Source organism: Pungitius pungitius, chromosome 1 (genome assembly GCF_949316345.1).
Source record: "Pungitius pungitius chromosome 1, fPunPun2.1, whole genome shotgun sequence".
NCBI classification, from domain to species: Eukaryota; Metazoa; Chordata; class Actinopteri; order Perciformes; family Gasterosteidae; genus Pungitius; species Pungitius pungitius.
In genome coordinates, this window is record NC_084900.1 from 10,689,721 (window position 1) to 10,716,991 (window position 27,271).

The 27,271-nt window shown below is 41.2% G+C and overlaps 1 protein-coding gene and 1 long non-coding RNA gene across 14 annotated transcripts in view; one reads left to right on the forward strand and one right to left on the reverse strand.

Moving 5' to 3' along the window:
• The window catches only part of nrxn2b (neurexin 2b), a 493,664-nt gene that overhangs the window by 244,481 nt on the left and 221,912 nt on the right, over window positions 1-27,271 (forward strand). For all 13 annotated transcript variants that reach the window (XM_037480221.2, XM_037480234.2, XM_037480230.2 and 10 more), the window contains 4 exons: window positions 6,057-6,176; window positions 7,152-7,533; window positions 9,296-9,486; window positions 25,311-25,484. In XM_037480221.2, the coding sequence (XP_037336118.2) occupies window positions 6,057-6,176; window positions 7,152-7,533; window positions 9,296-9,486; window positions 25,311-25,484 (867 nt within the window). The remainder of the gene's footprint in view (window positions 1-6,056; window positions 6,177-7,151; window positions 7,534-9,295; window positions 9,487-25,310; window positions 25,485-27,271) is intronic.
• The window catches only part of LOC134127280 (uncharacterized), a 181,230-nt gene that overhangs the window by 115,782 nt on the left and 38,177 nt on the right, over window positions 1-27,271 (reverse strand). The gene's annotated exons all lie outside the window — the stretch shown is intronic.

The following is a 27,271-nucleotide window of genomic DNA, read 5'->3' on the forward strand; positions in this document are numbered from 1 at the left end:
AGTGTGTTTCACACCATGTCAGGTGTTCCTTTCATTGCAGCAACGACCTGCTGTGTTCCGTATTCATGGGATTTGTTGAGTAAGTTGAGAGGAGATCATTCAGCTGTTTGGACTTAACAGGCAGTGCATTGTGAAGTCCTGTTAAAATAAAACTCAAAGCAGATTCAAGGAGATTCGGGGAGGTGTGCCTAGGACAGATGAGTTGTTTGTGGACAGTAGCCCACCATGCTGCAGTCATCAAAAGGTAAAAAAAAGAACGTGCTGAAGGAGGGACAGACAGCAGAACAGAAGGAGACGGGAGAAAGTGTTTAGGTGTTTAAGTGAGTGTGTGCGTGTGTGGGGGCGAGAGTCCTCTTCATTACCGGCACTAAGAAGACATGCCAGCAGCACAGATGGCAGAGGAGAGAGATGGCATGGGTGTTGGCACATAGACTGTAGCACATACTTGCACACTGCATACATTGACAGACTCAAAAACCAACACGGAGAACATGTGGACATAAAGGTTGTTAAGGTTCATTATGCTCTCCTAATGAGTGGCAAATACAATTAAGGTACAAAAAAATATTTAAAGAACACTTGTTCGCAAAGATATCCCATGCCAGGGTGCGCACACACACACACTCACTGTGTCTTTGTGCCAGTGTCTTGGCCTGGGAAAGCAGTTGTGAATGTGGGGCACCCTGTTTGTGGGTGGGAGATGTTTATATTGTACACAGCATGTACTGCTCTCCTCCGCCGGGTTGAACAGAAGAGCAAACTCTCTCTTTCTATACACGTCTGTCTCTCTCTCACACCGATCTCCCACAAATTGTTGAGGCAACAAAGCAATGTACTCTTTATTTCATGCCCTAAAGCCCCTACAGCACACCTTAGGAATTGCCTACAGCGTCACCACTTAGTTCCACACCAGTAGATTTGTTATGTTTATATATTTATTTGTTGTAATTTGTTGACAGGAAACAAACAATAACTTAAAGACAAACCCTAATAAAAGGGGTTTGGAACCCTAATCAGCTGATCTTGATTGTTTTTGCATTTGTGAATTAATAGGGTAAGAAAAAGAAACAATGCATTTTATGGTCATTGTTGTAGGTAATTATTTTCATTTTTTCATTTTTGGAAATTAGTTAAGGTAAATACACAGTTTTGCCAGGTGAAAGCATTTTCTTTTTTTCCTGTTTGAATAATCCACCACAACAAGCAGCACTACCCCATGTTGTAATAAAAGCTTTCCAGTTTGCCCAGATTAAAAAATGTCAGGACTGGTAGGTGCAGGCAGAGGCAGGACTCAAATGCAGTTTTAACGAAAAGTAACTTTTAATAAATCCAAAACTCGAAATTCCAAAAAACAAGGGACCTTAGACGGACATGGCTTAAATACACAGGGGAGGTGCAGGTGATTGGACACAGGTGGAAACAATCATGGACACACAGGGGAAGACAAGACAAGGCAGGAAGTGAAGTTACGCCAGGGACACAAGAGACATGAAACTACAAAATAAAACAAGACATGAACCCAAACCGTGACAAAAAACATATCTGATTATGTTAAATAACTCCATATGTGCTCGGGGTGTATGGAGGAAGTAGAATAAATCAATGATGCTTTTAGTCCTATGGCCTAATGATAAATTACAACATCTCTCAGTTCCAGACAACATTAACGAAATATTCATAAGTCAATTTTTGTGTAGTTTTTACATTTTGCTATATGTGTAGGGTAATATTTGTTACAGTATGGGTTTTTTCTTCTTTTGCATTTTGATTGGAATGGTTAGCAAATAGCATCAAGAAATATGAAATAAATGTTTTGAAAAATCCTTTTGAAAACATGGATAGTTCATATAAAATGGTCAAACTAACACATTTTTATTTGTCTTACTTCTTTCTGTATTATACAACATCTAAAATGATTTTACTTTGCAATTTTTACATCAAAATGTTTACACATTAGTTTCAATTTACAAATAATTTCTTTAGGTATATTCAACGTTTTTGCAAGAGGGTAAAGAGTTAAGTATGTTTATATATAATGCCCTTTCCCAGATGGTAGCATAGGGGGGGCTGCCTAAGGTCTATCATAAAATGCTAATTATTAACATAAATACATTTTACACTGCATATTCACATGAGCCCCACCGTGATTAAAACATCTGTCCGTCTTGCCAAGCAATAGTTTTATGGAGACATCCTGTTTCTACATGAATTCACTGTGAAGCCAGGTATCACAATTCCCCCTGGTCATCATTCGATATCTTGGGTTGACTTTTTATCCCCCTCTGCAGTTCTGCATGAAAAATCGGTTTCAAACAGCTGGTGCAAACCTTTATCCCTAAGTTTTCAGCTAGCTCTCCTCAGTATCCTCTCGCGCCCTGCCTTCTAACCCTCAGCGCCCCCCTTCTTCCTTCAGAGTGAGGCTGCTGAGCTAAGAACACTTTGGTGTGGAGGAGTTTTAATTAAACCGCAGTCCAATGTTATATATCTTTTTTATAATATGCAATTGCAAGTGTGGATGCATGGTTATGGGGGGCAACTATGAACACAAAAGGCACGAGTACGAGCTATGCATAATAAGGTTCTCTTCCAGGGAATCACAGAGCTTGCATTTAGGATGGCAGGCCCTGTCAAAACTTCTTAGAGAGAATATGATGCTCTAGTTGAAAGGGATCTACTGATCTTGTCTAATATAGTATCTTTGTTTCTCCTCCTCCGTTAAATCTGCCATATTAAGGGCACATCATTGTTCGAAGAAAGATAATTCTGTTCCCTGTTGCTTGCTTTAGTGTGGTGATGGCTGTTTGGAGATTTTCTAACACCACAGTGATGTTTTAATGAACATCAACGTATCAAGCCATGACTTCCTTAACCGAGACAGTCATGACCCAGAACAGAATGTATCAACGCCAGGAACAGAGCAAATCAGTAGAAAACTTCCCTGATGAACACCCAGAGAAAGCCAATAAAGAAGCCTCTTCATCCACCTTGGCAGTATGATCAAAAGGCAATGTTTCCTTGTGTTCTATGAGCATTCAAGGTAGAGATCAATCAGACAATGCAATGGCAGTGCAATTGGGGATTGATGTGTCTACTTGGCTCAACACATACAATCCCCACTGGTGAGAGTTGACTTTCTGTCACAGCCTTCCATCTACATATGCTAGAGCCATCATGACAAGGGCTCTAGCCCCCCATGTACGGCCGCATGACTCATAGCCGGCTCTGCTGAACCAGCAGCTGACTTGCCAGGAAGCGCGTGTGGCTCTTTTAATGTCGCGTGCTGTTGTTTTGGCCTCTATATTGGCCTTAGCGGTGATTGCTCCTCTTTGGCCAGCTTCCAGCCCTCTGGCCAGCACCGGGCTGCAGCACGCTCATTAGTTTAATAACCATATTGAAGAAGCTTGCAAGGTCTGAGGCATGAACTAAATGAAACTTGTCTCAGTTTTTTGTTTTTTGCCTGGAAACGGGGTGCTCTTTGTCAGATTTCAAGCGCCCCCGGCTTCTGAGAGGACACACCTCCTGCTTAACTGCCACCTCCCCACAGTCAGAGACGCTCATCTCTCACTTCCTGATTGTCATAATCAAAACGCTGCCACCGTAGACGGAGGAGCCACTTAACTCTCAGAAGTTGGTTTGATTCGGGTTTCGATGTAATGATCATGACACTGCACCTGAGTATGCAATGTCATGCTGCACAGCCTGAATGCAGACTGATGGCAGCAGCCCAAGTGTTCCACTGATCTGATTGCATCCATCTTCTTGTTTAAAGAAAGACCACAGCAACGGGTGATGGGGGGCTCCAGGTAACAATGTAACCGCCTGCAAACATCACACCTCTCATTTATGGTGTGATTACAGTCAATGGAAATAACACACATCTCTCCAGCTCCCATGTGATCATTTAGAAAGTGCAAAATGAAGGAAAAGTGAATGAGGCATGATGATCTGCAGCACCTGTCTTAATGAGCCCTGCATCCCCCTTTGTTGTCCGTTATTATCCGGGACTCCTCTCTGCAGTGGCTGAATTAAAAGCTTGGCGGCGGCCCGCTCTCATCATTGTTGTTTCCAGTGTCACCTGGGCAGTAATACGCCACATCAAGCCTTTGTCATTGTGTGGCGCCGTTGGAATTGTGGTCTCGCTGATACATTCAAAGTTGTAATATTGCTGTTAAAGTTGTGATCTTTGTAAGCTGTTTAATAACCTTTAACCATCTCAAGCAAACTGAGACAAGTGTATGACTCTCTCTGCTTGTCCTGAAGTCTTGTTACTGTGTTTTACAATCGGCCCAAGGCTTGATTTATACCACCCTTTGTCACTCAGACCTTTGTTGCTTGGGAAGTCCCAGCCATAGAAGAATATACACCCGCTGTTAGTGGTGTTTTTGCCAAATAACTCCAGCATGTGTGCAGCAGTGACTCTTGCTCTCCTGCGGCCTGCTGGAGCGGAGCCATATAAAAAGGACACAACCCTGTTTGAGAAGCTAGCCATTCACCTTTATTTGTTCTTCTAACTTTTAACCATCTTACATCACTCAACCGTCGCTGCTGCTGCTGCCCTGATGTTCCTTTTCGGGGGAGATACTTTTTACTTTTTTATTGTCGTTTTTTTGCTTTCCCTCCTCTTATCCGCTCCATCATTGCATCAGCTTTGACTTCCCTGCCGGCCACTTCCATCCACCCATGGCACTCTTTGCAGCCGGTATACCTTTTATATTTACTTCCCACATGGTGTGATCAAAAGTTTCTCTCCAATTTCATGTGGCTAAAGACAAATCACCCATAAAAAGAACAATACTAAATAATAATAATAAAAAATAAATGGGAAAATGATTCTCTAGAGGGCCGTGTGCGTGTTTTTGTCATAAATTGATGATTTTTTTTAAACTAGATTTCCCACACTACTGGGAAGGTGGAAATCAAATTTTGCCAGGGTGCACTACATCATCCAGTCAAGCACCTTGTATAATACTCATGCTTTAGCCAGCCAGCCAACCAGTCAGAAAATAGCCAGTGTCCTGGGTGAAGGGTATGATTTCTAAAACTAGATCTGTATGAATAATCGATCACTGACATTGCATTTCTTACTTCACCAATCACAACGGCCCTTGCCTCCCTCTAGCGTGGCCTGAATGCGTCCCCAAGGGGGCTTTAGGCCCGACTGGTCCCCCCCTGCTTTCTGCAATTTCAGTGTGCCCTGCTGCCAATGAGGTGAAAGTCTCCTCTTATTGTGCGTTTACTTACATAATCCCCTACAACAGACAGGCCTTCATTTAAGCTTCCGCATCCATGTGAGGCGATATTTTTCTGTTTAGTGTCACATACCATACAACTCAAATGAGTTTATTTTTGAACCCTTAAACAGACTTTAAAGCTCCTATTAACCAGCACCAGCCGTTGCCTGGACAATGACCATGAGTTCCATCAACCCCTCCTGCTGCATCAAATGAAGGATTCACAACGGCTGTTTTAATTAAAATCTTAGCCACCGCCACTCCTTCACACCCACAATGTGTTCAGATGTTGGTGCAATAAGGCGCCGTTATTGGCAGAATATAAATGGCCATTTTGGAACTTATATAATTATGTAAATATGGCTCTAAAAGGCACTTCAGTCAACACATATGCCTTTGCATCAAGGTGAGGAAAGAATGCTCTGCTCCCCCTTCAGCAGAGTCCACTGCATGCTAAGATGGGACACGAAACAGCAACAGTAAGATCTCTAGGAGCGAGTCGGCTGCCTCTTCTAATCTTTCTTTTTACTCAATTGGTGATGACTTATTTGTCCCTATGCCCATGAGAACTTTCGGTGGTAACTGTGAGAAGACATTCGATCTGACGGTTTGTCGGGCGGATGTTTGGTTTCTTTAGTTTTCCAGTGTACCGACAGGATCCATAGTGTGGATGTGTTTCGCAAACACCCAGGTTTTCTCCACCAGCACTGTCACCTAATGTGTGTAAACTGTGTGTTGTTGTGGGGGTGGTGGTGCATGAATAGGCAGGCGCAGCTCTTCCACTGTGCTGTTTTTTGATTTGGTCCCCCACCCACCCCACTACAGGCAAAGGCCCCGAGACGCTGTTCGCTGGGCAGAAGCTGAACGACAATGAGTGGCACACGGTGAAGGTGGTGCGAAGGGGCAAGAGCCTGCAGCTGTCTGTGGATAACGTCACAGTGGAAGGTATGCTTTTTTTTTTTGCTACACAGAGATTCATCTAGTGTGACCACGGTGAGTGTCAAAGTCCAATCACAGATCCACATGCATCACTCCACAGCAGCACATCCACCCAAGTGTGTTTGTCCATTTGTCATTAAAACGACTCATTTGAAAGTGGGTATCTAATTATAATGATAATGAGTCCAACATTGAGGTGGCATACTGTTTTTTTTAAATATTTATTATTATTTATCCCCTTTTTAGGGGAAGTGATCAGTATATCTCATTTCTAAAAATGTATAATTCCATTCAAAGCAAGCCCGCACAGATGAGAGGATTATGTATTTGTAATATGTACTAGGCACCAAAAAGAAATGAGAAGTTGATCCTTTTCAAGCAAATACCAATGAAAGTACAAAAGCACTGAGGTACGAGGTCTGACAACTTCTAAGAAAAATAACAAGAGAAGGAAGAAAGGTCAAGAGACGAGACAGAGTCGTGGTTACTTGCAGTATTGTTGCCCGAGGCACAATGATCGCAGGGCAAAGCGTGGTGAGAAAGAGTGTAGGAATGGTTGTGGGCGCGCTGAGGCCAGAAGCCAGGAATGACCCTGGGAATTTCTGAGCATTTCACAAACTGGTTAACACTCAGAAAGAAAAAGGCCTTAGTGCGGACGGCATTTTACTCGGTAGCTCGCCGAGCTCGTTACTCCACGTCTCACTGTAATCACCACGGAAACGGTACTTTGTAGAGATTTTCTGCAACATCATGCAAACATAATTTCCTTCGCAGAAGATGAGACAAATTGACTCTGCTTTTATGAACCTATACATTAAAAAATATACTGTACACATACTGTTTTAATATCTATATTTAAAATCTAATAAGCAAATCCTTACTATTTCCCCCTGGTGACCTTCTGCTACCTTCAGCAGAACATTTCAATGATTGGTTCCCATATTTGTTGATGCTATATCTTTTTCTTTTCCTCCATATCAGGCCAGATGACTGGTGCTCACACACGTCTGGAGTTCCACAACATCGAGACGGGCATCATGACTGAGCGACGCTTCATATCTGTGGTGCCCTCGAACTTCATCGGGCATCTCCAGGGCCTGACTTTCAATGGGCTGCCCTATCTAGACCAGTGCAAGAACGGCGACATCTCCTACTGCGAGCTCAACGCTCGCTTTGGCATGCGCCATATCATTGCAGATCCAGTGACGTTTCGAACAAAAGGCAGCTACTTAGCCTTGGCCACTTTACAAGCTTACGCGTCCATGCACCTCTTCTTTCAGTTTAAAACCACCACGCCTGACGGACTGATGCTTTTCAACTCTGGAGACGGTAGTGACTTTATTGTCGTGGAACTGGTGAAAGGGTGAGTACAATGTGACTTAAATATATGAATAGCATTGCATGTTTTATTTTATTTTGGCCCAGAACAATAAATGGACTTCCCCTGATAGAGCTTAACAGTGAGAGAGTCCACTCTGTTCATAAAAGAGAATAGGATAAATAAGTTCAGTATAACCTCAAAGGTACAGGACTGTGTATACTATGATGTAAGAGGGAAGTAACTCTTATGAACCATAGCATTTTAAACTATAAAAAAAAACCAATATGGCTTATTTCTTTCTTAGCTGTTAGTTATTCTCTAATCTGCCATTGTCAAAGGAAAGCCATAGCTTGTCCTCACAAGTCCAATATATTTGTCCTCTACTGCATCACTTTGCAGTCATCCAGTCATTTGTTGCTGATTCTAACGTGGCTTATTAGGTGAAATAGATCATCACACATATCAAGGAAAAGTCTTCTAAAATAAATCTCATTTAAAGTGGTTTTGGCACAGCATAATTAAATAAAAACAGACGTTTGTTTCTTGATTTAAAGCTGCAATGAATTTGGGTTGGTGGAACAAAAGTGACTTTAATGGAATGGTTGTAATCAGACTCATAACTGTTAATGTAGTGAATCAAGATTATATATTAATTGATGGGCAAAGTATCTGGCACATCTTGAATTTAAAAAGCTAGCATTGTAAGATTGGGATTGTAAATTCTATCCCCCTTAAAATCTGTTATCTGAAAGAGACCTTTGCATGATTATCTCTATAGTAAACACTAATACAACACGAAGCTTGAGCTGATTTTGCCACACAGAGACAAGAGGTGCTGTAAAAGAGCTGGACTAGCACCACAACACATTACTTGAATAGCCTTTACCCAGAAGGCAAGCATATTTATGTGATGGAGGGAACTGTGCCACCTCATCTGGCTCCAGGCAAACAGGGCCTTTTAGACAAAAACAGGTTTCTATATTTACATGTCAGTGAGTAAACAAATGTTGTACCCCAGGCCTCATGTACAGCCACAAACACTGGCACTATTTTTATTTCAACAATATATTCTTGAATAAAGAATCGAATGGGGACATTAGAGACTAAACGGTAGGCCCATTCAGATTGTCCTTGAAGTGAGTAATGTTGTTTGATTTGTATTGACAATGATGGTAATGGTAGCAGTAGATGCAGGTAATTAATGATTGGAAGGATGATATGTTTTTTGTGCCGTCAGGACCAAGATAGATAGATTAAAAATGATCTCAACCCTACTATGCATATAGAGATGTTGCTGTTGAAGTGCATATGTCCACCTGCTGAGCCCCAATAAACAATGACGAGCAACTGCTCCAATGGATCGCAGATAAAGTTATGGACAGGGCTTTTTTTTAACCTTTTTTAAATTGAGCTTTGAATGTCTGTCATAATATTTTAAAACACTGCTAACCTAAAAAGTGTGATTTATTCTGGTTATTTGAATGAAATGCATTGTAGCGTTAGATTGCCACCACACAGACGTTGGTAATAAAGGTGCATTCATCGATTGGGCAAGCACAACTAAACGGCAAAAAATATGGATTGAAGCAGAATATTTGTAGACAGGTATTTACGTAACTTAAACCATATTGCTTGCAAAAAGATTAAAGGTTCTATTATTGCAAAGCTTAGTCAAAGGGTTAGCCACATTTGTCCCATGGCAATCCAATTGGCTATTTGAGATGTCCAGTAACCACGATTGAAATAAACAAAAATTGAAATGATCCTCATCCCTAATGACACATGCTGATGTCTGTCCTCACAGATATGTCCACTATGTCTTTGATCTTGGCAACGGGCCGTCCCTAATGAAGGGAAACTCCGACAAGCCACTCAATGACAACCAATGGCACAACGTGGTGGTGTCCCGGGACGCCAACAATGTTCATACTCTCAAGATCGACTCACGCACCGTTACGCAGCACTCCAATGGAGCCCGCAACCTGGACCTCAAAGGTAAGAGAAGGCTGTCTAGCTCTCAGTGATTCATTCTCCTCAGAGAACATGAGCACTGACAGAAAATAATCATTCCAGTATCACCCTTGGCCTGCCAGCTCAAAATCATCTCCGGCCCACTTTCAGGATCACTTTTGTAATAATAGGTCCACTTTACATCCTGATTCCTATTTCAGGAATTCTTTCATTTGTATTGGAACCATGCAACACTTGCTTTAGATTTGCACATGCAATGCTTGTTTTGTTTTTTTATTCCTAAAGTATGGGACATTCCAGCGCAAGTCCCGAGAATAAACAGAGACGCCAAAAGTATATATGCTTTCCAGAGTGGACAGGGAGTGAAATAAGACGCAACAAAAGCCTGGCAACATCTGTGCCAGCATGTTCTCATGACCTTCAAAGATGCCTTCCTACAGCAGATTGATGGCTTTACAGGAACAAAGCGATAAAAGGGCAATTTTTGTAACAAATTGGTGTGCCGATATGACCTAAATCCAACATCGCAGGCCAAGGTACAAAAAAAGAACCGCACCAGAAACAATAACTGCTTATCCTTTTATCCCGCTGTGCTCTTTTTGCTTTGACCGTCACATCGGGAACGCTTGACTTTTAGTTGCAGTACGATGACTTCTTTTGACGGAGACACCTTTCTCTTCTTTGACTCGCTCACTCATGAGCCATCTAGCCTTGAATAGGTATACCTGGTCTGCTCGGGGGGCTGGGACGAACTGATGGGTATTTTAGATGCTTGATGGTGGCTACCTGTGGAGCCGAAGAGTGACAGCAAAGGAATACCAACACAGAGTCAAAAAGAAAGTGAAAGAAATACTTTTAACAAAGGCCCTGGGATGTCTATCTTGGAAAACGTGGAAGTGTCCACCCGCGGAAATGTTAATATCAGCTCTGGTGATTTACTTTCCTGTGATTTACTATTTTGGTGATGTTCCAGAGTAAACTCCTGAGGCTACGGTGGGTTGTTGTGTAACACATTAGATGTCATGGTACACCCCTGGGGCCACAGGAGGATGTGAGGAGGCAAGAGATCAAGAGTGGCCCAAAGCTTTTTATTTTGGTAAAGACATAATTTGTTGATACTTTTCGTTTTCATTTTAGTCTTTTACTGTTTGCATTGTTCAAATAAAAACCATAATAATTGTGAGGGGAGGCAGCAGGGGCACAACGCCTGTGTCCTCACACTGTGAACGAAGGGTACATAACAAAGAACAAGCTTTCATAGCGCAAAGACACAGGGAAAAAAGAAAGTCAAATGTGACACAGTGGTTCCTGCAGCGAGACGTGTAATCAGCACCCTGGTTTCACCAAATAGTATAGGGAAATGCAAATGAATCCATCATGCACATTACAGATCATATTTTTGTCACATATACTTCACAAGTCTAAATGTCAATAGAGGAGTGCATAATTACTATATTTAATCAATGCTTACCTTTCAAGCTTTTTGAATATATCAAGCTACTGTGCAATATGTTTGTACAGATTGTGCGACGAGTAAATACAATCATACTGTGGTGCACTCATGCACTTTTTGCTGCACTCTAGTCTAGCAATCGATGCCTCGTTTTTTCACTTGAATGACCTCTTTTAAGCTTCAATGACTAAACCAACGTAATTGTACCTCACAGAATGGAGTCTACTCATACCTTGATCTCTTTGTGAATTTTGTAGTTTTGTGTGATTTTAAGTGAATCCAAACTAAACCTCTGAAACACCAGTCATGTGGCGTTGGCGAGATAATTTCTTCTGTTCCCCGTCAGAAGGGGTGCGTAGCGTCTTGGTAGAGTGATGAAACCATTGCAACGATAGCGTAAGCTATTTAGGTGTATATAGTGCATTTTGCTGCTGCCCTTGTGCTTTCATCATGCACTGCTACTCCTTAAGTACCTCATACAATCTCATTTAAAAGAAACTAAACCATCCCTGCATCTTACCCACTTCCATTTACCTACATAATATCCTCCTGCAAACATGTTAAACTATGTCCTTTCTGATCAAGCATTAGTACTTTATAATAACACCCCCACGCAGAAGAAATACCCCCCCCAATTGTTAGTTCAGTTTATATGATGTAAACATGATCTGTTTTTCCATTATTGGGACAAGCAGTTTATTAGCATTCCCTCAGCTTCAGTGATAAATAGACAATTCTACCTTTTTCCTTATAAAACACCACGGCCAAACATCTGCCGGGAAAGATCCCATGCAGCTACAATGGCTCTGTGTGCACATTCAATAGCAGAAACACACTATTGTATGATTTGTCTCTCGAATGAAACATGAGGCCTTTTTGCCTTTCCAGTGTCCAATTAACACAGTGTGGCTGTGGAGTAACTTTCTGTTTGTGTTATTGCTTTGTGAACCAGAGTCTAGAAAGTTCTCATTTCCATGGCTCCTTTTCTTTATCTGAACAACTCTCGCCTGCCGGGGTTATAGTTTATAATCTTCATTTTCTAACCTCAATTCCCTCGTCTGAATTGGCATTAAAAGTTTGCTCTGTAGTGCTGTGACCATTCCTCTGTAGACAGACATTGTAGTGCCATAAGTAGCAGACCAAAACGTGGGTACGTAAAGAAAGCCTTTTGAGTAATGCATGGACAAATGTTTTCATTAACATGATAGTAGAGCACAGATTTCTATGTATTATGTTCCATGGTTTCAGCATTCATACACACAGCTTTGTAAATCCAACACAGAAGGAACAATTTGCCATTTCTTCTAAGCTCTTTGCTCTGTTTTAACACCAATTATGTCTGCATTTCAAGGCAGAAAATAACCCAATTTTCCAAGCGTTATCTGTGTAATTGCCTAAAGAAAATGGGGAGAATGGGTTTTGTGCTCTCTGCCTCCCTTGCTTTGTTTTTGGACACACAAAAAAATCTTGAAGGAGTCCTTCTTTGTCAGATATAGTCTGGTGAGAGAACAACACACACACGCATACACACAGTTCCGGAGGATAGCACTGAGTGGATTTCATTCTGCGTAGGGGAATACCAGTCCAACATGTTGAACGTACGCTACCCAGAGGATACAGCTTTTACATGCTGATGACAACCCACAGAATATAAGTTTTACCCTGAAGAAGCCTTGTAGATTGCACAGTGGCACACAGTTCATAAAAATGCCCGATCAGGTATGTCTGACTATTGGCTGAGATTTGCTATTGGAGGAAATTATAAAACATTCATCCATGCATCTTCTGTAATCGCTTAACCTAGTCAGTAAAACATGATCATAAAGGATGACAGACAATTGTATTAAATATTATATTACTGTTGGAACTTGGAATTCTTTATTTGGATGTGGAAGGAATAACACTGACGACCAGCACATGCAAGTGCAGCCTTAGTTTTTGCTAAATAATTGCGTTGTTCGGTATAGTTGAAAATGGGGTGGAGGGAGCTACATGCATGACTACTTAAGCATATTGCATCATTATTAAACTAGGACTGCTTGTTCGGGTCAGTATGTTCTCACTTCGGTCAGGATGAATGTCTTTGGACGGTAGAGGGGAGCATCTTCTATTTAACAATCGAAGACCAAACGAAAAGGCTGTGTATAACAGCCCTGCTGAAGCTCACAATTTACGTTGCAAATTGGTATTGAGCATGTCATATCGATCCCAGCACCTTTCAAATCAATTTATTCTATTTAGTTCCATATCTGGTCATATTCAAAATGATATTATGGCTGTTCTAGAGTGATGCATACATCATCAGATGAATTAAAGAAAAGATTTCTGCTGCACTTTTCATTTCTTAATAATGTATTTCATTTTGGTGATCTTAGAAGGGAACCCTACCCAGTATGAATTGTTATCAGTTAACAACCCCTCTCCCTCGGCACAACTTTGTTCCAACAAAAGAGTAGTTAATTATCAGTGAATAATTGACATAGCTAGAAAGGGATTTTCCTGATCCCATTGTCGCTTGTGTCAAGCAGCCTGTTGCTTTTTTCATATTGCGAAGGGCTACATTTGCACTTTGAGAAGTAATTTTTCTGATATTTGGCTACATGTACCTGGTGAGTTCATTATTTAACATGTGTGGTGTGAAACTTGTGTCAACTCTAACCTTAGTTCATTTTGAGGCTCTTTGTGGTAGGAAGCATAGGGGTTCACCTGATACATCTTCATCACCTCCGGTTGACCATAACAGGGTGATGGTGGCGCATGGAGTGGTGTGATGCGCTGGGAGCCTCAAGGTTGGTGGTTTGAATCCCGGCTGCTCCATGGGCCATGTCGAAGTGTCCCTGAGACACCTAATCCCTAATTGCTCCCCAGGCAAAATGTGCAATGTAAGTCACTTTGGATAAAAGTGTCATCTAAATGTAATATAATAATAACCCAGTCATCTTTGTTTGGTAATGCTCATCATGCCAAGGTATCACAATGGATTTAACAATGATATATTGATCATTAATTCGTGTCACTTTAATCCAAGGACACTTCATGCTAATTAGTAAATGTCCTCTGACTACAACAAGCCATTAAGAATTTGTGTCCCTCGCTGGATCCTCTTAACATATATTGATGGCACTGCTGTACCATGCAACAGTGTTTCAACAAAAGAGCGCATGTCGTCCACGCACTGCGCTGGAAAGCTGCTCATAAGAAAAACAACACTTTTGAAAAAGTCATTCGGATATATAAATGAATTGTGAAAGGAGAAAAGAAACTTCCCCGGTGTGTATTGACCTTCAGTCATTATCGCAACGTTATCATAGCAACAGCAAAAAATGTACGCTGCACACCTCATAATACAAATTAAGATATCCGTAGTTTCAAGCGTTTGGGAGGAATTGTTCATATTCTGTTATATTTTTATTGATTGATCTCTCTTATAATTTAAATGTCATATGCAAAATTCTTGAAATTGGAACAATAGATTATCAAGCAAACAAACAAAGCACTGCATATTCCAGCCACTGTCTGGTGTTGTAGTGTGTGACATTCAGGCTTTACTGGCGCCCGCTGGCTCTCCTTGTAGTGCGACCACTGGCTCTCTCCTGCTTTGTGTCCTTCCTCTCTCTCTCTCTCTCTTCACCTTTCCCGACCATCCCTATCAAATTAATTGGCAAATGAATTATTGCAGCGATATTAATGTCCTTTTAGCATTTACTGATGGTGACACAAGAATAAAGACAACAGTAATGAAGAGTTGTTTTTTCAGGCTGAGGTAACGTAAGGGGGAGAAATAAATTGCCGTGCAATATTCCAACACTGACTGTCTCTTCCTATTGAAGACGGTTCCTAATGAGGCCGCTTGTGAAGAACTCTAAAGAGATGACATTGAATATGTTCCAATTTTGAACTAAGGACAGAACAAATTGAAACACAATATGGAGGAGAGGTTTGGCAAGGGAGAACGAGGCAGAGAGGAAGACAAACAGGTGCACACTTTTTAACAAGCTCAGCCCTTGCTAGCGCGAAAATGATTAAGATTACCTGTTTGAGCAGCAGTCCAAATCATTTCCCTCTTCATCTTTCTGTTTAATAAAGCCGTGCTTTACTAGTCCTTCTAGCTTGTCTTGTCACGTGCACACTCCATGTGATGAAGCTTTTAGATCACGCAATAGTCAGTATAGGTCGTCCAAGGGGAAACCAATCAACATATATCTATCTTATTACTATTTAATTACACCAATGTGAAAGGCCTGCTTAAGATATATATTATATATTTAATATGATATTATTTTGTTTCCTGAGTTTGTTGTTAGTAAACAATGTTGCTGTTCTTATTATATGCAGTAAGTATGATAGTGACTTCTCTTTGAATGTTTACACCACCATTACAATCATGTGCAAGCATTGTTTAGTCCACTGTTCAAAGGAAGCATAGTGGAGAAGTGTGCTGTTCCTTTGAAAAACAAACTTCTATCGGTACGATACATCGCAATTTGACAGTGCGTTTCAAATCAATAGGTCTAAAACTAGCTAAATCAAGCTGATTTATTTGTGTGCTCCTGAATTGTACCAGCTTCTCTGACACTACACACATCCAAGAGGGATCCGAGACGGAGCGGATTAGCATGTACTTGAGTGCACGTTGACATTTACTTGAACATTCGCATTGGTATTAGTTGTTATGTGAAATGTACCTCTGTAAAACGCACAACATTTGCAGTATTTTATTTTGGATAAAGGCATGCATATATACCGTATTTTTGCAACTATAAGGCGCACCTTCAATCAATCGCCTATTTTAGAACTATTTTCCTATATCTATGTATCTACCCATCTTTACGTGCTTAAATCTGACCTCCTGTCAAGTTGACTAGAGCAGTTATTTCATTCTTTTGGGAGATGATCTAGAAGTGACGTATTCACATAGATAGTGTTGACCGTAAAGCATGATATCAAATAAAAAATGGCTTTTGTAGCCCCTGGCAGATTGTCATCTCCTCCCATCCATCAGGTTACTAGCCCGTCCTTCAGTCGGTCTATTCATCAATTCCTTCCATCTAGCTCTTCTCTGTAAAGATATCTCGAACACAATGCTGATATCCATTAGCAGCTTCCACCTCCTTTGCCTTATGTTGGGGGTGCTCTATTTTGAACGTAATGGCTGTGTTAATGTCTTACTACATAGATACATTTTCCTTGATAACTGACTATAACTTTATTACATCAGTGTGTCAACAGTTTAAGGTCTTGTATCTCAAGAAAACAAATGCAACCTAACTCTGACACAGATGCTGGATGTTTTTATATATTCTTAATAATACTTAAAATGTGTACTGTATAATTGCGCCATCTACAGCGTCTCATTCCACATGCAGTTGTACAGGCGACACCTATTCGCTTCGCCTACTTGTCACTTGCAGTATCAGTGCCGCTGTGCTAAACTATGTCACCTCGTTTCCCCTGTCGCCGGTGCTTTAATATTTTTGCTTGTTCAAAGTGAGCCTTTGTGAGAGCGGACACAAAACATAATCTATTCATCCTGTGACGATACTAATGTATTATTGCATCCTGAGGGTTTTCTTGTCCTTCCATTGAATTGTGTGTCGTAGGAAATGTAATTACCACAAAGCCAGGGTCTACTCTATTATGTAAAAAGAATACATCCCTCTTTTCCTGCTTCCTAACTCTAACCCTTATTACCGCCCTCCTTTGTAACGCAACATTAGTGTGGATGGCCTTTAAAGTCTCCATGGCTGGAGCGACAGAGCATTTATTTCTAGTGAAGGACAAGTCGGCGATGTGGTCATAAAATCCATTGTCCAGCAGTGAGAATTGAAATCCTATTCATTCTTTCATATCAACTGCCATGGAAACAGCATAGAAAATGGTTTTCCTTTGGAGGGCAAATACTAAGCATACCTTTCTTCTTCAATTGTCCTTAAGGAGACTATACAATTGTAGGTTTAAAGGATTTCTGTGTCAAAAACGCTTGACGGCAATATTAAGTGGCCACATTTAAAACCAAGCAGAGCACCACAGCTGAAATCATCTTGGATACAAAAACCTTCAGTTTTTTCGATTGGCCTTTTGGTGCTGGAACATAAAAACCTCTGTATTGAACTCACTGAAAGGAATCCATTTAAGAAGTAACAAGATATATTTTCATCAGCTACTTTCACTTTTAGCTTTTGTATCGCCTCTGTTTGCAAGCTGTAATATATCAGTGGCGGGCAGTGCATATTCTACCTAGGCTTTCTGTGATGTCTAACAACCTCAGTACGGCTCCACAGCTACAGGTTATGTGTTATGTGTAAACCTCGTATTTACAAAACACTTGAACATGTGAACTGTTACATGATGCTCAACACCTACAAATACACTAACTGCACATACACTACACTGCATTATTAGCAGACAATGCATATTGTCAAATTTATGTAATTGACTCAATGACAAGAGCAAGCTGGTCAAATTCATTGCATGACAAAATTCTCCATCAAAACTGCAGCAATAAAACTCTTGAGAGCATGGGGCACTCAAATATTATTTCAATCAAAGGGAACAGCATTAACAGGATGCATTAACTACTGCAGATGTAAAAATACAAACTGTTGACTTACCAAATGCTTTTCACTATTTACAGACACAGTTCATCATGAACTTAATCACTAAACGGTAAGATTTGCTCGCTAGCTTTCTGTTTGACAGAAGTCACGCTGACCAATTAGAGGGTCTATATATATATATACAGTATATGAACGTGAGTATATTTGCGTGTCAGTGTCTACACGGTGGGATGTGTAGAGTTCATGCTCGTTGCTCTGTGCTACAACTTCTCTGCAGACTCCACTGAATTCCTTTTCAACAAAAGGAAAATTAAAACTGAAATAAATGAAAGCATAGTGCCATTTAGTGCAGGCTTAAAAAGCCCTTTAATTGAATGGTTGAAATTATTATGTTACTATTAACTGAAGTGATCGTTTAGTGTGTAGTTTGTTATAATTAAAACACAGTAATATTAATGGGACATTCTTTTTTGAATTGTATGTCTATCTAGTGATTTGCAAGCAAAACACACTAATGTTGTTCATGATCCAGGAAGATATTGATAACAAATGTAGTTTGTTTGAGCACACAAGCTCTAAAATTCGATTTACTGACTGCTAGTAAAAAAATAAATTACTAACCGTACTGTAAATGTACAACGTGTGGTTTGTGGAAGGAAAAAATGGTAATAGATCGAAAAAAGACAAAATCGAGTAATCAAACAAACCATATATGTTGGAAATGGACTTGGATTGAAAATAAAAATCACTTCCTGCTGTAATTTCACTTGCTGTTATTTGATTTCTAAATGGTACTAAAGAATAATGAAAGCACATTTAGCACATTCAGTCTTTTCGTGTGCAATGGGACTGTTTTTGTCCCTCTTCAGCCATAAATCCTTTGGGCCAGCAACACTGACCTGCAGAGGCCAGACCAGTAATAGTGCTCCTGTGATATTGTCATGGGTGCATTTGTTTCCTTTCCACATTCACACATCCCCCTCCTCATACTCTCATAAAGATTGAGAAATAGAGTTTGAACCCTTAACTTAGGGAGGGACATGTCTTTTTATCTGCATAGTCAAATGGAATATCCACCTAAAAGTCTCTCATGAAATCTCTTTTTAAAGCAGCGCAGACTGATTGGAGCGGGACAATGATTAAGAGAATAACGGCTAGAACACTGTGAAGGCAGTGGATTTTACTGCAGTATATGATTACACTCTGTGACTCACAGCTGAGACAGGAAATGGTTTGGATTAGACCGATAAGATCTAGGTAATACCATCGGCCACGGATTCATCTTCAGCAGACCAACTCCAAAAAAAGCCTAACTTTGAAGATTCGCCAAGTACAAAGTGCAGTCTGCACATTCAACTTCTGCCAGCTTTAAAACCAGACCAGGCTAGAATGGAGTGAAGAAAAGAGATAGAGAAAGGTGGAGATGGAGGAAAGACAAGGTGAGGATATAGTCACATGCAGAGAAGCTGAAGACTAAAAGATAGTGGCAGAGCAAAGTGAGAAAAACCCAAGTGCAGTAGAAGGGAGAGCGCGCCGCCAAGTTGAAGTGAAAGGACACTCAATACGGAGTGACAGTTCAGAGAGGGAGAATGGAAGCATGAAAGTGTGTAATGATGCTTGTCTGTGTCACTAAACAATCTTTCTGAAAGTGTCACCAGCGAGCGCCCGGCACATATTCAGAGCCGCCTGAAGGCCTGACACACCGACTGATGGCGCTCAGGTCAATGAAGTAATGTCATTGTTGAAAACTCTTCCACTTAGTTTAGAATGAGGTCAGTGATGTTATTACAACAGACACCACTGCTGCTGATGATTGTAGAGCAGCAAGGATACATTAGATATGTAAAGCTGGCTGTCAGGGGCTTCTTTTAAGACGTGGCCCTGGGTTGATGGGAGAGAGAAACCCAATATTAATGCTGTTCCTGATCACTAAATGAAGAAAGCCTGTAATGTGATCTCTGACAGTGGTATTAATGTCCTTTATACTGATCTACTCTCGACGCTGATTCCTTTGTGACTTTTCCTAGTTCATTGCCTACTTTGATGAGTATCGTGTGATGTCCTGTAAGTTGGGAAACCCTGAGAGCCACGTGGGGAGGAACATTCATGCACACTGAATACAATCCTCAAATCTTGTGTTGTGCAAATTTCAACTCATCTGGATGAAAACTAGATTGCTCTACTCCTATGATGTACATGGCGTAGTGGTGTACTAACACGTTGTGGTTAAAAAGAGCTGACTAGAGCTGTGATTTAGGTATAATTATACAGCTCATGATGTAGCATCAGCAATTAACTTGCAAGCATCATCAACATTTATACTCAAAGCCAATCTTCTTGTTATGCCGTTGTTTTTCGCCGATCCAATGTGCCCCTGTAATTAGCATCACACAATCACTGCATCTTCATGCTGACTGCCGTTGTCCCCGCCTTGCTCAAAAACACACATTTGCACAGCCCACAGCGTGTGTTTGTGTCTTTGCATCATTCAATATTCCTCAATTAGAGTCAGCGTGAGGGCGAGGCAACTTACGCAACAGATCGAGAGGGAGGCAGAGGTTGTTAATGGAGCATTTAATGAAAGTAAATAGTTGGTGTTTTGTTCACTGATAAAGTGCCAAGAAGGAGCTGATCATCATTTAGAGATGGGACCAGGCATATTATGTCATGACCCCCCCCCCCCCCCCCCTCAAACCTATCATGATATCAGATGCAAACAATCTCACTGTATTCATACACATGGGGGTACAGAAACACCCAAATGACAGGGAACGATGAAATACACGACTTGTGTTGAGACCAGAACTTACCATAAAGAGATTTAAACAACTTCCATGATGGAATTGGGTATGGAATTGGGTATCATGGTTCCCACACCCATGGAATGAACCCCCCTTGTAGGTGGCTTAAATGGATGGAAAGAAAGATGTTACATCATAGCATCATCGCTGCTTTGCGGTTCTCTCGACTAGCAACGGAAAAGTATTTCGAACCATAAATGGCATATAACACAGCCAAGGAAGTCGTCTATCACACCTCTAAGAAAGTAAACGTGTTAGTTATCAAGATCAATATTAATCATCTTAGTCTGTACGCCTGTACACTAGAAATCAAAGTGCACTGTGTGAAAGGCCATGGCGGGTCATAAGGCCATCCACCCTTCTCCCTGATGACTCACAAATCAAATTTGCTGAGCAGCAAAACTGTAGAATTAAGTTTTCACTGTGTGTATATAAAAAACCCTCTGAGGCCACATTATAGAATCCTAACATCTTCCATCGACCTCTTAAGAGGTCAGCCAGGTGATCATAAAGATGTAAAGGTGGCGTGTTCTGGCAAAGCCTGGGAGGCTGTCATCCTATCTGTCCTATCTGCATCAGGTGATATTTTCACCCCTGCTAGGACCCCAGATCCAAACACCTTCTGGGAAGAAAAGGGTTTCTCGCTGTTCTAACCTGTTCAGTCCAGTTTTTAAAAACACATTAACACATTCAGTTATTGGCCTCAACCATGTCCATCACTGTTTCATGCACACAGTATGTGGGAGTGTCCTGTGAATACCCCCTAATAATATACCACATGTATTAATCGGAGAATTTTCATCATATAGCCAAATTCATAATATTACATTACATTAGATGTCATTTAGCTGACGCTTTTATCCAAAGTGACTTACATTGCATTATAACCCATGCGTTACACTTTGCCTGGGGAGCAATCGGGGGTTAGGTGTCTTGCTCAAGGACACCTCAACATGGCACATGGAGCAGCCAGGATTTAAACCACCAACCTTCACGCTACTCCATGCACCACCATCGCTCAAACTGAATATGCTGTTTACATGTCCGGTATCAAATTCAGAATATTATGGAACAGTGAAATGTAATGTGTGCACTTAAACACAGTAAGTGATCACAGTGTTAAAACACTTTAAACATTTGATACCACTCACGTGGAAACGCATAATATGTCATGTCAGCCTAAGCTCATGTCTGTTTATTAAAAAGGAGAGGCAATGTGATCACCCAAACGGTGATCCAAGCTGCGCCATGTGCCCAATTTACAAATGAGTAACCCTGTACAGTGCGTTTTGTTTATTTCTCACATTTGCAACATCCTTAGTGATGCTGCAGCTGGGCCGCATTTATAAGCGCGTTGCACACTTCTTCATCTGCTGGATGCTTTGCTCTACTGAAGGGAAACAAAAGTTGCATGACTAAGTCCTTCCTTTACGGTACATCCTGTGCAGCCCCTCACTCTGCTCTCATCTACCCCTGTTGAAGTCAGCCAGTGGGAACTCAAGCACGCCGTTCACTTCTGTAGCCGCTGTGCGGCTTGTTCTCCAGAGATACCGATAATTTTATATTTGCTAAATGTTTTTTTTACAGCCGGGACTTCACGACATCACTCAGCTGGACAGCTAATGAATTATTTGTATTGATTGTAATGCCCCAGAGCTCCAGCTGGGAAATATGAAGTGTCAAGTGCTCATTAATTCCAGAGAGAAGTTGGCAAACATCGACTCAATCCGTTACACAGAGTCTACATATAATTGACCTTGTGGCTCATTGCTTCTCGGAGTGCTAAAGTTGTGATTATTTCATTCTTTTTTGATCTTCGCAGCGCTCTATTCCCACTGTGTGAAAAAGGGTTTTATTGGATCTTCCTTTTATGCCTACGTAAAGATAAAGAAGGAATTCTGACAATGACGCTTAACAAGGCTTGCAGCATTTCAAGCTGTGTTTATACACATGCACCTACATCAAAGGCCTCTTTGTGTTCTTCATAATTTCACTTGGCATTTCCCTTGCTACTCTACAGAACAGAGAGCTGAGAGGAGAAGCAATTTGGCTTAAGAGAAGATGGATTTTTCACTTGAAGTTGTAATATAAAGGGACATTAATTATGCCGAGATATCACAAAACTCCGCTTCATCATTTGGCAGAGGATTCTCAATAGTTGCTTACTACATGCTGAAAGGGCTGCTGGGTATTATTCACATCTTCTCCCTGAACAGTGTATGAGCAGGAGCTTTGACAATATGGTTTCCAAGGCGCCAGGCTTGATACAAAACAATCTGTTTGTCTACGGTATTTAAATCATATGATCTTCAAAAAGCTCCCTGTGCGTCTCTGCACTAGCAGTCATTTCGTCAGGGGACGTCTCTCAGGAGCCCCCTTCCAAGCGGCGTTAAACTGTCAATTCTCTGTCTTAGTGTAATGTGTGCTGTCGTCTACCTGCCGACCTCACCTTCACAGTGGATCAACAAGAAAGGCAATCCAGAAACACATGGAGGGATTACAAGGAACATCATGCAGCCACTAATGAGTCAAAGACCTGCTCAAGTGGTAACACTGAGGAGACTCTTTATGTTGAGCAGCTGGATCACAGACTGGACTGTGTACTGTGTTTGTGAGATACGAGGACATACATTAAGGCTTCTCAGATCTCAGCCCGCTTTCCCTCTCACTGTAAATTGAAGTGTGTTTGTTCATGTTAATTGATAGATGAAAATGTTGTGCTTGAGTGAGAGTACGTGAAAGTGCTACATAATAAAAAGAAAGTTCATCACGTTAATGATAATTCCACATTTAAATCACCTCTCAAAGCTCCTGTGGAAGCCAAAATTAACATAACACTCAAGCATGCATTATTTACGTAAATCGAGTTTAAAACTCACCTAGAAGAGAATATGAATGTTTTTTTTGGTGAACACCCAAATGAGACAAAGAAAATAGATCACTGGATAGTTTTTCCTCCTTGGCCGACGGCATTATACCCATAAGTTGCAGTGCAGTTGTCTCTCAATGATTTACATGATATCAAAATTGGCTTGTAACAGAGTTTACAATTAAAAGAAAACCAGGACACACGCTTCCTTTTAGGGAGGCAGGGGCCGTTAACATGTGGAAATGTGGGTAAGATAGTTCTGCTACAGATTGTCATCTTACTTTGTTTCCAAATGTGTGGGAAATTAAGCCCACAGGCAGTCAGTGATGCCCTAAACAGTAAGTGTGTCAATACTTGTGTGCTTTTGAATTAGCTCATCCATCTGAGCAGGTGGTAGGTCACATTTCGTTCACTGGAGTATGGCCATGGAAGGTGGCTTCTAGATGTGAGGTTCCAATTTTTTTTTTAAATGAATTCCCAAGTTTATTATTTTTTTCAGTTAAAAAATACCACAAATGGTTTGCAGTAGTTCTGCTAATGGAGCTGCTTTTTTTTCCTTTTATTTATTTTTCACTGGTCCCAATCAACATCATCTTCCCGTATGAATTCATGCTGCTCAATCGGATGTATTGGCTTCCATGGCATTGCTTGGGTTCGAAGGGTCATGGAATTTTAAAATGGTCATTTCCAGGCATGGAAAAGTCATGGAAAAAATCCCCAAAGTTTTGGAAAAGTCATGGAAATATGTTATATTTTGACTTGTATGTGGTTAATTTAAGATACGTTTGAAATCATTTATATGCTTTTAAATGTTAGACGCTTAACGTAAGCAGGACGTTCTAATACTCGCAGCGCAAATAATTAGCACCTGAACGCACCTTAACTGAAAAGTTCGGTAGCTCAGGTAGATCATCCACTGTGCCAGGGAAGTGCACATCTAACCGTGGTTGGCTACATATGGAAAGGTGCATGTCATGAGTTACGGCAAACAAAAGACCCGGGACGTGCAGAATGTGAGTAATGTGGAGGCAAAACATTTGATATTTCAAACATGGGAGAGCGGCATTAACTGCTAGCGAAGCTACTACAGGAACCCCATCGGACGGCGACTGCTAGCGAAGCTACACGCCGAGCAGCACGCGTCTCTCTTCGGCCACCGGCTGCGTACGAGACACCGACATTATCGCTGCGGGCGGCAGTTCAAAGTTGTTCTTTCGGTGTTTGTCATTGAGCTGCAGACCCGGGACTTCGTTTGATTCTTTTTGTTTCTCGTCTTTATCTTACGCGGCAAAGCGTTAATACATTGTCACGCGGTAGATAAACGCCATGCTCTCGCGCCTAACGCAGCTCTACTGTGTTGCACCTGCTGCAATCATGACGTCAATACATAAATAATATGTTACAAATCTTTAGTTCCAGCACAATAAGCATGCATTCAATGATTAATGTTCCCCAAATTCCAATTAAAGTAATACATACACTTCCGGCTCTTACAGAGACGTACACGTATACTTTAAACGGTTAACAGTTCGTATATTGTCCATAATTTGAAGGGGAAAAAAAGAAGGGATAAAAGTTATTGGTTCAGTCACTCTTTAGGCACCGGTATGTTTGAAAAGTAGGATTTTATCCCTGGTATCAGGAAAAACCCAAATGATACTCATCCAAAGTGGATAATTGTAAACATAAAAAACAGGCTTTCTTGTGGGTCTAATTGGATTGTAAGGAAAACACTGTATGCCTTCGAATTCTCATTGTTTAAATACTACATTTGTACACTTTTTCATGTATACACCGAGAGTTCACAACATTTTGGTAAAAATTTTTTGAAGACATGGAAAAATCATGGAAATCCATTGGTCAAAATGTGTATGAACCCTGTGTATAGTACCTGCAGCTAGATGATTTTGCAGATACGGCTTTAAATTCTTAACTGTGCAGCAGTGTTTGAAATATGTTTTCACTGAACAACCTTGTGATTTACAGTATGTCACCTCCTTGCATGAGCAGCTGCGATAACTAAAGGATGCTCTACTATTTACTATACATTTGTAATATTTTTGTCTGTTGACAAGTGTCTTAAAGTGATTCTCTGATGATGATTAACTCTCTATTTCCAGAATGTATGCAAAAATCCTCACAGTGGGTTCTTCATGTCTGCTTTCCAGGGGAGCTGTACATCGGTGGCGTGACAAAGAACAAGTACAGCAGTCTGCCCAAGCTGATAGCATCCCGGGACGGGTACCAGGGCTGCCTGGCCTCCGTGGACCTGAACGGGAGACTCCCTGACCTGATTGCAGATGCCCTCCACCGGGTGGATCAGGTGGAACGAGGCTGCGATGGTGAGTGGAAGAAGCAGAGGTCCATCATTCACTCATGTTCACAGAAAACAGTAATGGTCAAAGCTCTGTGTAGCAATGCTTTCATCTGAAAATGTTATTCACCTCCTGTGTCTGAGAAAATGGCTTGGTGCAAAGGAGTAAGAAAATGTAAAGTCAGGGTATGGATAATAAAAAGTGGACTTTTAAAGTTAATTTTGTCATTGCGCAACTGCTCTCCCTGCATCAGCGTTTGCTTTTTCTTTGATTAAGTTTCAGAGGAAATCCATACTTTTTACAGACTAAAAAGTCTCCTGCACAATTCCATTTTTTTGCCCAACCACTTTACCTCAATCTAACAGGGACCCTTACTACTGAACTGTTTATGGTGTTCCCTGATAACAAATTGGTTTCCTTTTTTTCCTACCTGTTCAGAAAAAAAAGTAAACTGGTTTATATAGCCATTATTAATCCATTACATGTGTTCATCTTTGCCCAGCACTTGTTTTTTACCTCTTCTGTGCACAGATCACCTCCATATACAGCATGGCTCCTTTGTTGAGTAGTTAATCCAGAGTATAAACGTAGCTTTTGGCTTTAGCATTTCCCCTTCCAGGCCTTTAACCTCCTCCCAACGCGTCTCAAAGGCATGCAGAGTGTCGAAGAGCACGGACTTGATTTCCCTGAGGGCCGCACTGACCGACTCGATCCAGCGCAGCACTGATCCAGCGTTTTTTTTTTTTCAATTCCTGACCCAGCTGCTTCTGTCAGCCTCTCTTATTACCTGCCTACAGTACAATTGCTGGCCCGAACACTGTTTAAAGCTGCATTTAGCTCACATTTTATCCCCTTCGAAGCCAAGATGGATGCTAATATTAGTTACGGTGTAGACTATTACGTCAACAACTGAGGCTGTGCAAATCAGTGGTATCCCCTTGTTGATTTTAAAGCCATACATCCAAATCTTATCAGATCATTTCTATTTTGATTCATACCCTTTAACTGAAATCCTAAAACAATAGAAGAAGTAGTGAAGACAACCTTCCCACAAGGCAGTGTTGTCCTGACCGCATGTTTCAGGGGTCATGTTAGCTCTTTTACGGGGAATGCACAAGGGTCAAAGGTGGCTGCTGTTTTAGTCTCATGAGACCTAAGCCTAAGTAAAGGGCAGAACATTGAGTTTGTTTTGGGGACTTTCCACTGAGTCAGCAGATCATAACAACAAAGAACCAGACAGGGGAAACAACAGAGTTGAAATGCTAATACTGAAGCAGTGTTGTTGAGTTGCTATAGCTCAAGGCAGGGGGGGGGGTGCGTAAACAAGGCCAACCAAGCCTCTGTGTGGCAAACTTTATGTTGCACCCCTGGTGTAGAGGAACCCAGGGCTCCCAAGCAGTGCTGACTGCCAGCAGGTGTGGAGATGCGCCACATGTGGTGATGAAGGCCCAGTTTTGCGCACACACACACACAGAAGAGAGAGAACACAGAGAGAATACATAACACCAGTGGCATAACCGTGGCAGCGTACACATGAAACTTTGTAGTTGTAGAAGCAGCACCGGAGTTCAAATGAATTTAATCTTTAAGCATTGTCTCTATTAGCCATGAGCGAGCGACACCTGTTTTTTCAAAAAGAAGACTGCATGGAAGTCTATGAGAAAATGACCCTTCTTCTCATTTGTTGACTCAGTAAACCTTTTTGGTTGCCTAAGAATGTCTCTTTCAGCATTTGGATGTACTGAGCTCTATCCCATTGTAACATCCAAGTCCAAAAAAACACAATGGCAACTACCAGATTGTACTTCACAAAC